Source organism: Hordeum vulgare, chromosome 5H, assembly GCF_904849725.1.
Source record: "Hordeum vulgare subsp. vulgare chromosome 5H, MorexV3_pseudomolecules_assembly, whole genome shotgun sequence".
Lineage (NCBI taxonomy): Eukaryota > Viridiplantae > Streptophyta > Magnoliopsida > Poales > Poaceae > Hordeum > Hordeum vulgare.
The window spans coordinates 306051777-306068802 of NC_058522.1; the positions used below are offsets into that span (position 1 = coordinate 306051777).

The 17026-nt window shown below is 45.1% G+C and overlaps 1 protein-coding gene across 1 annotated transcript; it reads right to left on the minus strand.

Moving 5' to 3' along the window:
- Window positions 1–696: 696 nt before the first annotated feature.
- Window positions 697–10128, minus strand: LOC123395754 (purple acid phosphatase 23-like). The gene is made up of 5 exons (XM_045090787.1): window positions 9225–10128; window positions 2141–2364; window positions 1790–1980; window positions 1318–1599; window positions 697–1192 (listed from the first exon to the last, which is right to left on the minus strand). Exons 1-5 carry the CDS (start codon window positions 10082–10084, stop codon window positions 1046–1048), a joined length of 1704 nt encoding a protein of 567 aa, XP_044946722.1. The 5' UTR covers window positions 10085–10128; the 3' UTR covers window positions 697–1045.
- Between the last annotated feature and the right edge of the window lie 6898 nt (window positions 10129–17026).

Below are 17026 nucleotides of genomic sequence, written 5' to 3' on the forward strand. Positions count from 1 at the left end.
CTTCCCTGCGCTCGAGAACTCCTCGTGAAGGAAAAGATAAACACGCTTAGTATATGTAGTTTCTCTACTAAAACTAATCACATCCCGACCTTTGCTCAGTTGGTAGAGCGGAGGACAGTAGCTTGTTGCAGCTAAATCCTTAGGTCACTGGTCCGAATCCGGTAGGTCGGACATGTTTTTTTATTTGTTGGTTTTCGAGTATATATATTTTTGTTTTGTTTTGTATAAGTTGAACACATTCTCAGTCATAACCGCGGAAAATATTTTCTCAATGTGCATGTTCTCAGTGATAGCCCGCCATTTTAGGTGGTGTTTCTTTTCAAGGGACTAGACTTTTTTTAGTCTCAGATACTAAAGAAAAAAGTCCCTTCAATAGAGTCTTTTTCTAGCCTTTTAAGGAAAAGTACTGTTTCTTTACTTAAGGACTAAAAGAGACTTTTTAGTCTAGTCCCTAGGTAAGGAAACACCACCTTAACAGTTTGTTGAACAAGTGAGGCGCTACTTCATGGAGAAGAAGGGCGTTACCCCCGAGGGCCTGTCCTACGCAAGCACAAACGAACAAAAGGATTGAGAATCTACATTGGTCGTAAGCCGGCCATTTTAGCAGTTTGTTGAACAAGTGAGGCGCTACTTCATGGAGAAGAAGGGCGTTACCCCCGAGGGCCTGTCCTACGCAAGCACAAACGAACAAAAGGATTGAGAATCTACATTGGTCGTAAGCCGGCCATTTTAACAGTTTGTTGAACAAATGAGGCGCTACTTCATGGAGAAGAAGGGCGTTACCCCCGAGGGCCTGTCCTACGCAAGCACAAACGAACAAAAAAGAATCTACATTGGTCGTAAGCCGGCCATTTTAGCAGTTTGTTGAACAAGTGAGACGCTACTTCATGGAGAAGAAGGGCGTTACCCCCGAGGGCCTGTCCTACACAAGCACAAACGAACAAAAGGATTGAGAATCTACATTGGTCGTAAGCACAAGTTGCAACATAACAGCACATATAGCTACATAGATTTCTTCTTTTGAGAAAGAACGTAGACTTCAAAATCACGAGTCTTGCGAAATCACACCCCTTGGCTGCAATAGGCACTTATCGGGTTCCCGAACTATATAGATTTCATCTCCCACACTATGTTCTCCGTATGTATCCTGGTTCCGGTGCCATGTCCACAAAGCATATGTCGAATTCACAACCTGCATGATCTCTTTATGTGAGGAACGGTAAAAGAGCATACACAGGACACATCTCCTTCTGTGTTGCACACATCTAGTGAAGAATTTATAACAAGGAGGAGCAGAAGGTGAAGTGATTTAATTACCTCCAAAATACCGTGGCCGAAACTGCTTTCCCTGAATGCGCTCCATTCCGGCTGCCGCTCCCAGCAAAATTTCCCCTTGGCAGGACCAGAAGTGAAGTTCAGATGGCAGACTCCACCAAATTCAGGTTGGTTGTCACCTGGTGAGGGACAGCTTCCAGGGTCGTCTGCATGATCAGTGTCGATTTTCTCAATGTTACCGCCATCCCCGATCGTAATGTAAACCGGCCCACACGAGTCCAACGTGTAGTTGAACACCCGGTTCATCCTTTCGTATGCGTGTACCTTGAGCAATCAAATGTAGAATCAAATAAACCAGACTTGTTTCGCTGGAAAGGTAAGGGACTTGAATCGAATTAATAGCGGGACTAAGGGCAGTAGGATTGATTAATGTGGGTGCGAGAAAAGAAAGCAATTAAATCGAATGAAAGCAGTCTCTGAATCAAAGCATTTACCAAACAATGTGTGTGCTTACATGGCCTGAGAAGACAATGTCGACCCCATGTTGGTACAGGAGTCCTTCCATTTCTTGCCTCATACACTCAAATTCCTGGTAGTGCGAGGAACAGCTGTTATACCAGGGTGAGTGCCAAGAAGCGACAACCCATGGCGTGACTCGTCGATCAACTTTCTGCAGATCTTTCTCTAACCACGAGTACTGAGCTCCTACGCACAAAGATGCAACTACCTAATATTAGTTACTACTATCAGCATCACTATGTACATGTAAACATAGTCGGTTGGCAAAATGTTACAATTTGTCAAGAGAGTAGGCCATCCATCTAGAATTCCAGATGAAACGATGGCAAGTTGGTTAACATATTACCTGTGCGATTGTAGTCGACATAGGCACCAAGCATGATGAAGTGAATACCACCCGCGTTGAATGAGTAGTAGAACTTGGTGTTGGATCCAGACTCCTCCGACGGCACAGCGAAGCGCGCCAAGTAGGAGGCGAAGGTCACCGCTCCGCCGTGCCCCTGCGGCTCGATCTCATGGTTCCCTTCGGTCACCATCATTGGAACCTTCGACGTAAGCGGCTCCATGAATCTAGATTAATCCATACACATCATAAATGTGCTTAGAAGAAACATGACATATGTTGGAGCTATGATGCTCTAGCTCTACTCATATCTCAATCTTTACATGCCACATCATTGACCCTTGGTGGAGTGCACACCTAGTGACAATAAAAGCTCCAATTTCCACTAATTGCATGCTTCCAACAGATGACTCACGTATGTTTTTTTTTAGAAAAGGAGGACGTATCCCGGCCTCTGCATCTGGATGATGCATGTAGCTATCTTATTAATTATTCACAAAAATCTTACAAGGTCACATCAGTAAGCCAAGAACCACCATCTTGACAACACATGTCGTTACTCCTATCCCCTTGATGAAGGGGTATCGAATGTCCGAGCCTAATACCAAACAAACATCGCACCAAATCCTAACATCTAAAGCCGGATGTCCCAACCAAGCCATAATACCTGAAGCGGGCACAATCGATCCCACGCACTCCCAATGGGCACTACATGCGCTCGCTGCAAGGGTCGTCACCTTCGTCTTCCATCGATCCATCTTCAGAGCAGATACCGACGCATCGACCTTGCGAGGCCTCTCTATCATCGACGCCACCACGACGGCAGACAACGTCATCCCCATGCACGAGTCCATTGCCACACATCAGACACCGAGTCTCCACTGTGCCACGCCGTCGAGATCCGTTACCCTCAATGTGTAGGATGAAGCACCGCTCCACCACCCGTGCACTCGAGTCGGCACCTGTTCCACAATGATGCCTCCAGCAAGGAGCGCCCCGTGAGACATCGCCACCGTCCGATCTGATAACACTGAAGCAGGCCGAAGGAAGCGACACGCCATGCTATGACGATATCTTCAATAAGGTAACGACGCCAAAGGACGCAACCATCCTCCGCCATGACCCTAGTCGAGTTGTCTTGTCCCTCCAAACTCGCCACCGGACAGATCTGAGAGCAGACCCGCCGCTACCACTTGGCCGGCTGCATGTGGCCGAATTGAGTTGACAGTATTAAATCTTAATATGATACTAGTGTTAGGTTGATCTCTTTACCCAATGGGCCCAACGGCCCATTGGACCTTGACTCACGCCCTGATCAGGGGCGTCCAGCCCAAGTAAGGCTGGTGGGCCCCTGTCACGCAGTGCTATATGTAGAGGAGGTGGGGACCATGGCACGGGTTACGAGGTTCGCCGCCGCCACTGGTTCCCCCACTCTCCAACCCTAATCCGATCTAGAGGGATGCACTGAAGCGGCGGGAAGTCCACCACCGCCGCCACCGGATCTCCCTCTCCTTCCCCACCGTCGTCCTCACCATGGACGACCGGAGGGAGCTCATCGAGAAGCTACAAGGTAATAAAATCTCCACATCATACCGAACACATCTAGCCTAAGATCCACGGGATCTATCAATGGTATCATGAGCAGGTTGGTAGATGTGTTTTCGGATGAAACAACAACAAGAAAAGTTTCCTCTCCCCGATATGAACCCTAAAAGGGCAAAGTTCAAAGAAAAAGAAAGGCTTCACCGGAGTCCTCTCCGGCAAAGAGCGCCGCCTCGGCCGCGCCTGTTCCTCTCGATCCCCACACGCATCGGCACGCCGAGGTGTGGGGAAGAAGAACCCACATCCTCGGAGGCAAAGAATGGATCTAGATCCAAAAGAAAAAAATGAAAGCAAACGGATCGGATCCGGAAAAAGCAAAAGGAGGGGAAAATGCAAACGAAAACAAAGTAACCCCACGGGAGCTAAGGACTCCATCTCCAAATCCTTCGACGGCGACGCGCCCAGCGCAAGGCGGATGCGCCACCGGCGAGGGGGATGGCAAAGGAGCTGTTTGCGATCGCGCACATGGAACACCCCGGCAGGGAAGATGGCACCCCAACACCTCCCTTGACGGCGGCGCACTCTCCCTTGGGAGAGGGCGCGCACCGGCAAGAGGAGTGAAGGGGGCCGGCCGCTGCAAAGAAAGGGGAGGCAAGGGGGCCGAAGGCCAGATCGGGCCAACCCCATCTCCCTCGGCACCAAGACAAGCCTCACGGGGCCCAAAGACTCTCCCGGCCTGCCGCGGACCGCCGTGGACAGGAAGCAGTTGGGGGATCGACGAGGCTGCCGTGGGCTCCGGCAGGTGCGCTACGCGGGACAAGACCGACCGGGGCGGGCTCCTCACCTCCGGAGCATCTCGCGGAAGGGAGGACCACAGGCAGACGCGGCGGCAGATCGACAGATCTTGCCACCGGCGGCCGGTACCTCGCCGACCACGGGAGGCTCGGGAACCAAGGAGCCGGCGCCAGAGGACAACGAACCCGGCGAGGATGAGCACCGACGTGGGGCCTTCGGCCCCCACAGCCGGCTGCCACACCAGCACGCTCCGGCGGGGCTACATGCCTCCGCACAGGAAGAGCCGACGGACGAGAGAGAGAAACGGGAGAGAAGCGCGGCGCTGGAAGGAAAAATGAAACGGGATAGGGTTTCGGCTCAACGGCTGGCCCTTTTTGTTCCCACCGAAAGGCTCGGGCAACCGTCGGATTTAATCCGACGGCCCCCCATCGCTCCGCTGCCTAGGTCCGGCCTGACTGGGCCGTTGGGCCGCAGTGAGGTGCGCCGGCTCTGGCTGGCGGGAGGAGCGCCGCACCGCGCCAGGTGGCCCCAGGCCGAACCGAGCGGGCCGGCGAGAGGAGGCAAGCCAGCGCCGGCCCATGCCGGACTTTTTCATTTTAAAAAGTTTTCATTTTCTCCCTAGAGTTTTAGGCAAATTCAAGAGTTTTTCTAGGAATTCTTTTCCTACGAAAACATGATTATAAAAGAAAAAGAAAATGATCAAAGTTTAGGTAAAAGTAATATGATCTTTCTGAAAAGAAAAATAAAAGGTTCTGAAAATAAAAGAAAGATTTTCAGAAAAAGAAAAGTTCATGAATTTTATAAAAAGGATTATAATTTCATGAATTTTTAATTATGACAGGATATTTTTCTGTTATAGTAACATGTTTTTTCTGCAAAGAAAAATAAAAGGTTCTGAAAGTAAAAGAAATATTTTCAGAAAGAGAAAAGTTCATGGATTTTATAAAAGGAAAATAAAGTTCATGAATTTTTTATTTTTCACAGAATAATTTTCTGTAAAGGTGTATGAATTTTCATACTCACGTTTTTTCGCTGCAAAGTAAAAAGGTTTAGTCCTCCAATTAAATTGGAACCAACGGGAAAATTTAATTGGAAGAAATGTTATTAGCAAAGTTTTTCCCTTGTGGGTGAAATATGATTCAAACATTTTCCGCTATGACAAAAGAATGAAGTTTGTTTTAAAGTTAAAATATGGTATTGTTGTTTTCTAACCAACGTTGATGATAACAATACTATATTTGTATGAGTCATCTTATGTTTAAAGCTTAAATCTCTGATAAATTTCGTATCAAAGTGATCAATTTTCGGAGCACAGATAAAGAAACGCATATGGTTAATGATGATGGTTGTTATTTCTTAGCAAAGTTGTTCAATAAGAATACTATCATCACATTGTTTATAAGTTATATGCATTATTTCCATTTCTGCCCAACCGTGATATGGAATTAATATAGTAGGATGATGTTTTATTCTAATTCTGCCCAACGGTGATTTAGAATATTCCACAAAGTTTTAAAAGGTTTAATGTGCATGATTTTAATCAGACCAACGTAGGGTTATTTTTATGCTCATGACCGTTGCCTATTGGCTAAGTTTTCTCAGACTAAAAGTTATTCAAGCTTTCACTCATGAAAGCGAATGTTGGGTACTAGTGACCCGAAAGATTGAAAAGAAAGGTCATAACTTGAGGGGGTAAATTCTCTCTAAAGAATGGCTTCAAAAGAAAAGCACTCTTGGATATTAATTCAAGAAAAGAAAAAAGATAGATCATTGAGAGTCTTGGTTGACGAATGTCTTTCATGTACTCTCTATGATGGAGTCTCCTTTTTCAGTCAACATGATTGAAATGAAACAAGCAACATGCATGTTTAATTTGACCAACGTCGGATCAAACATGTGTGTCAAAGATAATTCAGATTTATTTCTGAATTTGATGCAGTCAAAAGAGCCAATTATGGCATTTATGATGTCCCTTAAAGCGAATTACCCGCATGGCGGGAAAAGTCTGAGAAGAATGCCTGCGTAACCGGGTAAAGTTGACATTGTATTATGTCAACAATCCGTGTATGGCGGGAGAAATTTTGGCAAAGGTCTTATCCTGTATGACAGGAAAAAGTTATGATGACTCATGTGCAGTTAATGTGTCCCACTATGGGAGAAAAGTATGGAGTAGCTATTAAGCTTTCCTATTATCGACCGTACACTTTATGTGTAACGGTCATTATGCAATCACTAAATTCACAAAGGATAAAAGTAACAGACGAACCTAAAGACAAGAATGATATGCAAGTGTGACTTGCAAAAGAGACAATGATAAAGAACTCTGTTGAGTTTCAGAAATGGAATGAGGAAAAAGTACTCCCATACTAGTTAACTTATAACTTCATTTTACATGAAGTGATAAGATGAATGAGCTAGATAATCGAAGTTTCCTCATTTCACAAGAGCTATGAATGGGTTTCGAAATTGTGGCAGAAAAGTTCTTGCCACATTTCGAGGGGGAGATAGAGACATGAAATACATTGTAGTGTATTTCATGACTCCTTTGTACTTTAGATGATGTGATGCACATTATGCATCTAAAGTGATCCATTAATGAAGAATGTGATTGTCAAGGGGAGTACGACAGTCATCTGAATACCGTCATTATGATACCCCTAAAGAAAAGAAACAGTTGTATTTTCGGATCTTTTATAGTTCCGAAAGCAAACTAAGGAATACAACTGTGGTGCTTAAAGTGCCATAAAGAAGAAAGTTTAAAGATACGCCATTTCTTGAGTGAAGATGGAGTAATCTGGGGGAGCATGTTGTATGACCTATACAACACCTGTTGTTAGCTCTACAAGGGATCTTGTGATACAGGTTCCTATAAAACCTATTGCCTTTTGGAAATGGGTGACTAAAGAATGAATTTGCCTCTTGGCAATGACGGAGCAACGGCAACCCCATATGAAATAAGTGCCAGTACCTGAGATTTTGATGGTCTCTAGGAATGTGAAAATCAGATACTTGTGACTACTATAAAGTCTATGTTAGTGAAATTCCATCATTTGAATTTCACTAACATAGGCTTTATGAAGGGTCTACAAGGCAAATGTGACCCCAAAGGAAATATGTAAATGTGTGAAACATGACATAAATCGAAAGATTTTGTGCAAAGAAAATGAGAGGACAATTGCATTCTTGCAAAGTTATAGAATGGGAAATTCGTTTCCCAATTCCTATGCATGTGGATGATGTCCTACTTGCTAGTGGTGATGTCAATCTACTGCAGGAGGAGAAAAGAAGTTCTTGTCCTCAAAGTTCAAAAGAATAAAAGGGGGTATTAGGAATGTCGCATGGACATGCTAAGAAAGATCTCTAAAGTATGCATACGAGAAAACCTACGCCTGTTCTTATAGTCAAGGGTAATGGAAGTGGAAACTATGGTGTTCCAAAAGTTAATAAGAAAAGATTGTAAACGGATATGGTACCATATGCTTCAGTTGTTGGAAGCTCAAGAAATTACCCTGACACACTTCACGTATATATCCGGGTTGTTTTGGCAATACGTATATATCCGGGTTGTTTTGGCAATTTCCAGTCCATAGATAAATCAATGGAATTGAGTCAAAGATATCGGCCTCATGCTAAAAGAAATAAGTGCTCTCAAAAGATTGTGAGTACAAAGGCAGGACTTGTGAAATGTATAGCGAAATCCACAATTGTCGCTAACTTTCATACTCGGAGTTTTGTGTGGAAAATCTCCAAATGAGTAAAACGATTGTCATCAATGTGATGCAATGATATGTTATAGCTTGATATGAGGCTGAGGGATAGACGAAATGGTTAATGGCTACCTATACCCAGAGTTGATAATGGTTGACAACAACGATAACCATTTTAAATTCTTTCGCTCCTGTCACAACGAGGCAAGTGTTGATGCCAAACACACTGACAAAGAGTTACGTGTTGTGAAGGAGAAAGTCCGGAATTATGAAAAAATGCTTGAAGCATAAAAGCAACAAACAAGTGTTTGCAGATCTGCTTATCAAAGGCTTACCGTCCAGTGTGTTCGGAGAACACATAGTCGACATGGGTTTTATGGTATAGTCTAATATTTCCGGACAATAAAGGGCCCAAGGTTAAAGAATCTGTCTCAAAATAGAGAGGTACATTGTGGCTGTCTGATTCCATCGGCAATTGAGCCGTGACGATGAAACATGCCCTATGTATTGATCTGTTACGAAACGGGTAAAGTTAAAAGTATATGATGAGATCAAGGAGGAGAATGTTAGGTTGATCTCTTTACCCAATGGGCCCAACAGCCCATTGGACCTTGACTCACGCCCTGATCGGGGGCGTCCAGCCCAAGTAAGGCTGGTGGGCCCCTGTCGCGCAGTGCTATATGTAGAGGAGGTGGGGACCATGGCACGGGTTACGAGGTTCGCCGCCGCCACTGGTTCCCCCACTCTCCAACCCTAATCCGATCTAGAGGGATGCACTGAAGCGGCGGGAAGTCCACCACCGCCGCCACCGGATCTCCCTCTCCTTCCCCACCGTCGTCCTTACCATGGACGACCGGAGGGAGCTCATCGAGAAGCTACAAGGTAATAAAATCTCCACATCATACCGAACACATCTAGCCTAAGATCCACGGGATCTATCAACTAGCACTCACCACTCAGATCACCAGTTCACCGCACCACCACTAATCCACAGCAAGAATTTGACAAATGGCGATTGATCAAAGAGATATATAGTTAGTTACCTTCCCCAGCCGTCCCATCGTGGCTGGTAGGACTCCCGAATCGGGGCGTCTGGGAAGGAACAGGAGAAGCAGGGGACGCCTCTGCCGCCGGTGGTGAGGTACTGATTCGCGTACGTCATGTCGCCGACCATCAATATCATGGATGGGTCGTTCCTGGCGAGGTGGTCGACGGTGGAGGTGGAGTTGCCGGTGAGCCCAAGGTCCCCGACCACAGCGACGCGGCGAGGGTACGCGTCCGGCGCCGGCGCCGGCAATGTCCGGAAAGAGCGCTCGTCGCTGAGGCCGCCCTTGAGGGAGCTGTCACCGCAACGGTAGTAGTAGCGGGTGGACGGCCTCAGGCCCACGAGCCGGACGTGGTGGATGACGCCGGAGGTGTAGTTGAGGAGGCCTGGGTACGGGTAGAGCTGGCTGTACACCTCCGCCGAGCCCCTCGCCACGTGCGGGTGGCCGACGGTGTCGGCGGAGGCGGGGCGCTCGCCGTACCAGACCTCGCTGCGAATGGCGGTGGGGTCGAGAGGGGTGAGGTGGGAGCCGATCTGGGCTCGGCCCGTGACCCAGGAGACCCAGAGCGAGATGGGGTCGGCCGAGGCGGCGAGCGCGATCTGCTCCGGGGACGGCGGGCGCGCGCGCGGGGCCAGGCGGGGGTCGGAGAGCGGGACGTCCTCGCTGCCCCGCCGCAGCGAGCGGTCGAACGCGCGGGTGGCCGGCGTGAACGGCCCGTCCAGCGTCGTCGGAATGCCGCCGCCATCAACGAGTAGGAACGCGATTGGGAGGTACGGTAACAGTAGCAGGAGAATGAGGCAATGGAGATGCCGACTGTGGAGGGAACCGGCGATGGTGCTGGTGGCCATGGCGCCCATGCCAGCCAGCCAGTGCGTCCTATTCGGCCACCCACGGACTGTACTAGGATCGAAGCATCTCCTCGAGCGGATAATTCGCTGGATATTCCTTGCATCCTTTGTTTTTTTTTCAAAAAGATAACGCCTACACGTATGTATTTTTACAAATCACCATGTGTATGGATTATCGTCCGTTTGTTGTTAACGAATCTTAGCAACTGATATCTGATTTTCTTTTCTATGTAGGACTGAGCTGGTGTGTGTACATTTAACCACTTCGTTCGCACATCCGTTTCTCTCTCAATAGGAATCTTTTTAATTTTCTGTTTAAAAATGTTTTTTCCTAATTAAAGAATTCAATTAAACTCCGTTTTTACCATACGAGAAAATAAAATGTATACTACATTGAAGGGATTGCATGTTGCCATGGAAGCATTTTCTATGATCAATCTAAACAAATAAAATTTAACCAGATGGAAGCAATATTTAGTTGCCATAGAGGCAATTTGATTGAAAAAAGGAATTTTTACAATACAAAAAATGGATGTGAAAAAACCTAGGCAGGAAACTATAGTCCATGAAGCAAGGATTATCAAGATTTGAAACAAAATATATTTTCATACAGAAGTAATTTACATTTATGTAAGCAAATTGTACGATATGTCTATTCTTAAAGGAGAGTTGGTTTTGTTGCCTCACGTCATTCTCGTTTTTTTCGTCCGCGCATTCCCCTCCCCTCTTTGGTTTCCCGTTGGTTTTTGGTATCCCCAAACGATGTCACACAAAATAAAAAACCAACATAAATATAGTAACTTGGAATATTCCAAATGAAGTTGGTACATTTCCAAAACCATGTGTTGCATTAACTCAATCAAATCAAATCAATTTTACCAAATTTTTCACTCAATCAAATCTTTCCTTGCCTTCTCTTATCCTAATAAAATTAAATTAAATGTTATCAAAGTCTAGAATAGGGTGGACGTAAGGTACATGTCAGAAAAGATTGGTCTTTAACAAGTAGAATTTATATGCCCTCATTATAACACTTGGGCTCTGTGCACGACACATCGCTCGCATTGCCGTTGCCTTGCCTCCAGACTCCCCGAAGGAGGAGAGGGAGGAGCAGGAGGTTGCGCCGGAGTAGGAGGTGCAACATAGGTGTGTTGCAAACATTTTTGAAGAGTCGACCTCACGACACGATGGCCTTTAGAGAGTCGATCGCTGACTCATCTGCTACCTAGGGGTGGGGGTTGTGCCACCTTTTACTGCCTTTTTCCTTTTTCCCATCTTGACGACAAAGGGGTAGAGCTTGATAGGCTTGGGCGTTGACTTATCGTTCTTCTTTTGCCTATTCTCTGTCACGTATTGGAACCTTTGCTCTTATTTTGCTTTTATTTGAACCCTTCTCTTGTTTGAGCCTTACCGTTATATGTTTATTAACTATCTATCCATGGGTGAGAACTTCATGGACTAGAGTGTGTTGCCGCATCGCGATATTCTGTACTCTCATCTCACACTATGAGACGCATCTATCATGATTAATATATCCTTATATGTCTTGTCACATGTGGAAAACAAGGTTAGTAAACCATTATATGTCAATTATGGCATTGCTATGTTGGTAGCACGATGTGAGGGGAGCTGCTTCCAAACGTGTCTTCTGTATTCAAATGCAAATCTAAAATAAGACATTGGTTGTGGGGGAGTTTCTGCCTTTCATTAAAACTGCTTTACATCATACATACCTTGTGGCTACCCTCTCAAGCAAGGTTGTCATCTATGTCAGAAAGGGGGAGATTGAAAGTGCATTCTTGCCCTTAACAGTTTTTGACATCTATGACAATTTCATTTGTGTTTCTAACCACATGCTCTAGTGTAAACAAAACCATCAAATTTGAAGTGAATCATGGATGGTTATTCTCCCTCTACTCGGAAAAAGTAAAAAGCGTGTGCCATAGTGTTTCTTTTTTTCTTGAGTCCTTAGGGCAGCCGCACTATTGAGAGGGGATGCGTCATGAAAACACCTCGGATTCAACTTCACGTATACATATGATCTGACACATCTAATTCTCAAAGGAGGTCTGAATTGTATACTCATGCAGTAGTTCTGATAAAGTCGGTTTTTCCGGGGACCAGAAAGGCCTGGGATTGTTCCAGGAGGCTTCCGGGTCACCCAGAAAACTACACTGTCGTGCAACCTTTCTGTTTTGCCCGGAACCTTACCAGAACCTGGCCGAAAGTTCCGCACCCCAAAACTTCTGGGCTTGCCGAACTTCCGGGCTACGAAACTTCCGCCCAGAGCCCAAGCAGCTTCCGGGGTACCCCAGTGAGGAGACAAACTCTCTGGATAGCCCGGAACATGCCCAGAACTTGGCCGGAACTTCTGGTCTTCGCAGGAATCTGGCTCCAATGGCTCGATTCGGTCCCCACCTATAAATAGTCTTCTTCTTCCCCACAAAGGACTCGACGACTTCATTTTCTCTCACCACCATTTACAAACCTTGATTTCTTGTAGTTCTCCCTCCTTAGCCAGCCAAAGCTCTTGATATTTTGAGGAGTAAAGGAGGGGTGCCTAATCTACACATACACTAAAGCAAAAGTTGAAGCCCCCTTGTTTCTGTGTTGCATCTTGTTACTCTTGGAGGTTGGAGACTCCTAGGCGGTAGGATTACTCCTACGGGGAATCTTCATTGTGATTTACCCCAAAAATTTTGTGAGGGTTTGGAGGCCACCTCAAGACCTACCACTAGTGGTTGAGAAACACCTTCGTGGTGTTGCCTCAGTGAGAGAATAGGGTGAGCCTTCGTGGCGTTGGTGTGCCTTCGTGGTAACATCCACCTCTCTAAACAGTGGTGTAGCTTCCCTTCAAGGAATTAAACATCGGGATATATCCTCGTCTCTCGAAGTTGCGGTTACTCCTAACCCTAGCTCCTTACTTGTGGTTACTTGTCTCCTTACCTATTTAACCCGTTATCATATTAAGGTTTGTTTATCTAGTTAGGTGCTTAACTTGTATATCATACTTGTCACCTTATCATGGGTGCAATTGTTAGGCTAAAGTTCATATTCCACATTATTTCCTAAAATTGCTAAGTAACAACTAAAATTTGTAATTCTACCTATTCACCCCCCTCTAGGTCCATGTCGATCCTTTTTAATTGGTATCAGAGCCTCGTTCTCTAATAGTGTGGCTTAACTGCCCTAGAGCGAGATGGATAAGAACGGGAACCCTCTAATTGCACTTCCTCTTGAGAGAGGATCTTCATCCATGGATGAAAGGATATCCTTCACTTCTGAGGATCTTGAACAGGCCCTTGCTAAGCAGAAAGAGGAGCATGATGCCTCCATTGAGGCCTTTGTTTAAATGAGGTTGGATGCATTAGGTGCAAAAACTCCATCACTAGAGAACCCAATGGGTGTGATAAAACAACCAAATGCATCCCTGTGTAATTTGGGCCAACAACCTTAATTTGATAACAACATCGATGTTCCATGGCTATATGCAAAACATAGAGTGGAGAATCCTAAGTATAATGCTGGGGGAAACCCTCCTTTAATTATGACACTACCGGTTTTTCTTTCTAGAGAGTTGGTATGCAGGATCATCTTAGGTGTGCCAACAATGAGACGCTGGAGATCTTGGAGAAAGGTTACAACCCCGTGAACCCCAAGGATCTCACAGAAGGTGAAGTATATGACAAGCACCGCAATTACACTGTGATCATGCTCATAAGAAAGGGCATGTCTGACAAGCATAAAAGGCCCTACATTTACCTATCAAATGCAAAAGAACTTTGGGATAGTATTGTGATGACCATGACGGGAACGTCCTCTCTTCGGCTTGCACAATATGATATTACAAAAGGGACATTACAATATTTCTGCATGGAGAAAGGTGAGAACCCCAACCATCTTCTTGAGAGACTAATGACACTTGGTGCCGACATAGAATCATATGATTGTGACAATAGCCAAGATGGATTCAGCTTGACCATACGATTTCTTGTGGATAAACTGCTAAATGTTCTTGCTCTATATCACCATCAAATGATATGGGACATAAGAAGAGAGAATGGTTTTAAGGACATGTCTCCCGATGATATCATTTCAACCTTCCAATTATTCAAAGAATCAAAGCCCAATGCTACAAGACATATTTCCATGCATGTCTCCTCATCACCCAAAACAAATCTTGCCTTGAAGGCTAAGCATGTGAGGGATGATTATGTTAGTGAAGAAGAAGAAGAAGGTTATGAAGATGAATCAGATGACAGGCTCTCATATGAAGACATGGCCCTCTTTGTGAAGAAGGTTAGTGCAGGAAAATTCAAGGGAAGATTTCAAAAGAAGAAAATAAGGACTTGCTACAGTTGTGAAGAAACCAACCACTTCTCAAACAAGTGTCCCTATGAGAAGAGATAAGACAAACCAAGATTTCTGAAGACTTTTATAAAGAAGAAGTTGCCCAACCCATTAAACTCCAAGTTTGGGAAGAGAGACGGGAAGGCAATGGTAGCTCAAGATGAATCTGACCCCGTAGATGTTGGGGGTGTTGCAGGCGTAGCCCAAGACACTCAAACCACACTGAGACTTGTCAACAAAAGCGGTGATGTTGTCACATACAATTACATGAAAGACTACAGTGGTAAGACACACAAATATATCATGGCAAAGGGAGTGGTAGAAGATGATGAGGCACAAACATCTTTTGACAAAGTGAAGGTGACTCCACGACCTAACCCTCCTCTATTTTCCTCTACCACATCTAGTGATGAATATATTGATGCAGAGGATCATGATAATGAATCTAAAATAAGTGATGCTATGTTTGCTAAAATGAAGAAAGTCATGTGCTCTCTCAAAGGAAAGAAACTCATTATGTTTCGTATGCTTATGGAGATGGTGAGTAAGCACACCACCTCCATTAAGGAACTCGAAACCCTCATTACCGAGGAAAAGGAGAAAGGTGAAATCCTTGAGCAGAAAGTCCTATATGAGGAATGATACGTCCATTTTGCATCATGTTTTCATGTTGATATTTATTGCTTTATGGGCTGTTATATTACTTTGTGGTACCATATTTATGCCTTTTCTCTCTTATTTTGCAAGGTTTATTTGAAGAGGGAGAATTCAGGCAGCTAGAATTCTGGACTGGAAAAGGAGCAAATCTTAGTCCACTATTCTGCACATCTCCAAATGCCCTGAAAAGTTACGTGGATTTTATTGGGATTATATAAAAAATATTGGGCGAAAGAAGTACCGGAGGGGGGCCACTAGGGTGCCACAAGCCCTGCCACCGCCACCCCCCTGGTGGCGGAGGGCAAGCTTGTGGGCTCCCTGACGGCCCACTAGCCCCCCTCTTTTCCTATATGAAGGGTTTCGTTCCATAAAAAATCAATCGGGAGTTTTTTCGTGGTTTCGCCGCCACCACGAGGCGGAACTTGAGCAGATCCAATCTAGAGCTCCGGCAGGACGATCCTGTCGGGGAAACTTCCCTCCCGGAGGGGGAAATCGTCGCCATCGTCATCACCAACACTCCTCTCGTCGGAGGGGAGAAATCTTCATCAACATATTCATCAGCACCATCTCCTCTCCAATCCCTAGTTCATCTCTTGTAACCAATCTTTGTCTCGCGACTCCGATTGGTACTTGTAAGGTTACTAGTAGTGTTGATTACTCTTTGTAGTTGATGCTAGTTGGATTACTTGGTGGAAAAGTTTATGTTCAGATCCTTGATGCTATTCATTACACCTCTGATCATGATTATGATTATGCTTTGTGAGTAGTTACTTTTGTTCCTGAGGACATGGGATAAGTCATGCTGATAATAGTTATGTGAATTTGATATTCGTTCGGTATTTTGATATGTTGTATGTTGTATTTTCCTCTAGTGGTGTTATGTGAACGTCGACTACATAACACTTCACCATATTTTGTCCTAGAGGAAGGCATTGGGGAGTAGTAAGTAGATGATGGGTTGCTGGAGTGACAGAAGCTTAAACCCCAGTCTATGCGTTGCTTCGTAAGGGGCTGATTTGAATCCACTAGTTTAATGCTATGGTTAGACGTTGTCTTAATTCTTCTTTTGTAGTCGCGGATGCTTGCGAGAGGGGTTAATCATAAGTGGGATGCTTGTCCAAGTAAGGGCAGTACCCAAGCGCCGGTCCACCCACATATCAAACTATCAAAGTAACGAACGCGAATTATATGAACATGATGAAACTAGCATGACAGAAATTCCCGTGTGTCCTCGGGAGCATTTTTCCTCCTATAAGACTTTGTTCAGGGTTGTCCCTTGCTACAAAAGGGATTGGGCCACTTGCTGCACCGTTGCTACTACTTGTTACTTGTTACTTTTCACTTGCTACGTTTCACCTCACTACACCATCACTTGTTACCGCTACTTTTAGTGCTTGCAGTTATTACCTTGCTGAAAACCGTTTATCAGAGCCTTCTGCTCCTCGTTGGGTTCGACACTCTTACTTATCGAAAGGACTACGATTGATCCCCTATAATTGTGGGTCATCAAGACTCTTTTCTCGCGCCGTTGCCGGGGAGTGAAGCGCCTTTGGTAAGTGGAAATTGGTTAGGAAACATTTTTATACTGTGCTGAAATTTATTGTCACTTGTCACTATGGAAACTGTTCCTTTGAGGAGTTTGTTCGGGGTATCTTCACCATGAATGGAAGCACGAGGAGTTGTTCCTCAACCTGAGGTACCTACTGAGAAACTGCTGGCTAATCCTTTTACATGAGATGGATCTTCACATCCAGACTTGCATCTGATCTATGGAGATGAAGTTTGTGGTTTATTTAAGCTTGCAGGTTTGCCCAAGGATGAGGTAAATAAGAAAGTCTTTCCTTTATCTTTGAAGGATAAGGCGTTAACATGGTATAGGCTATGTGATGATACTGGATCATGGGACTACAATCAGTTGAAATTGGAATTTCATCAAAAGTTCTA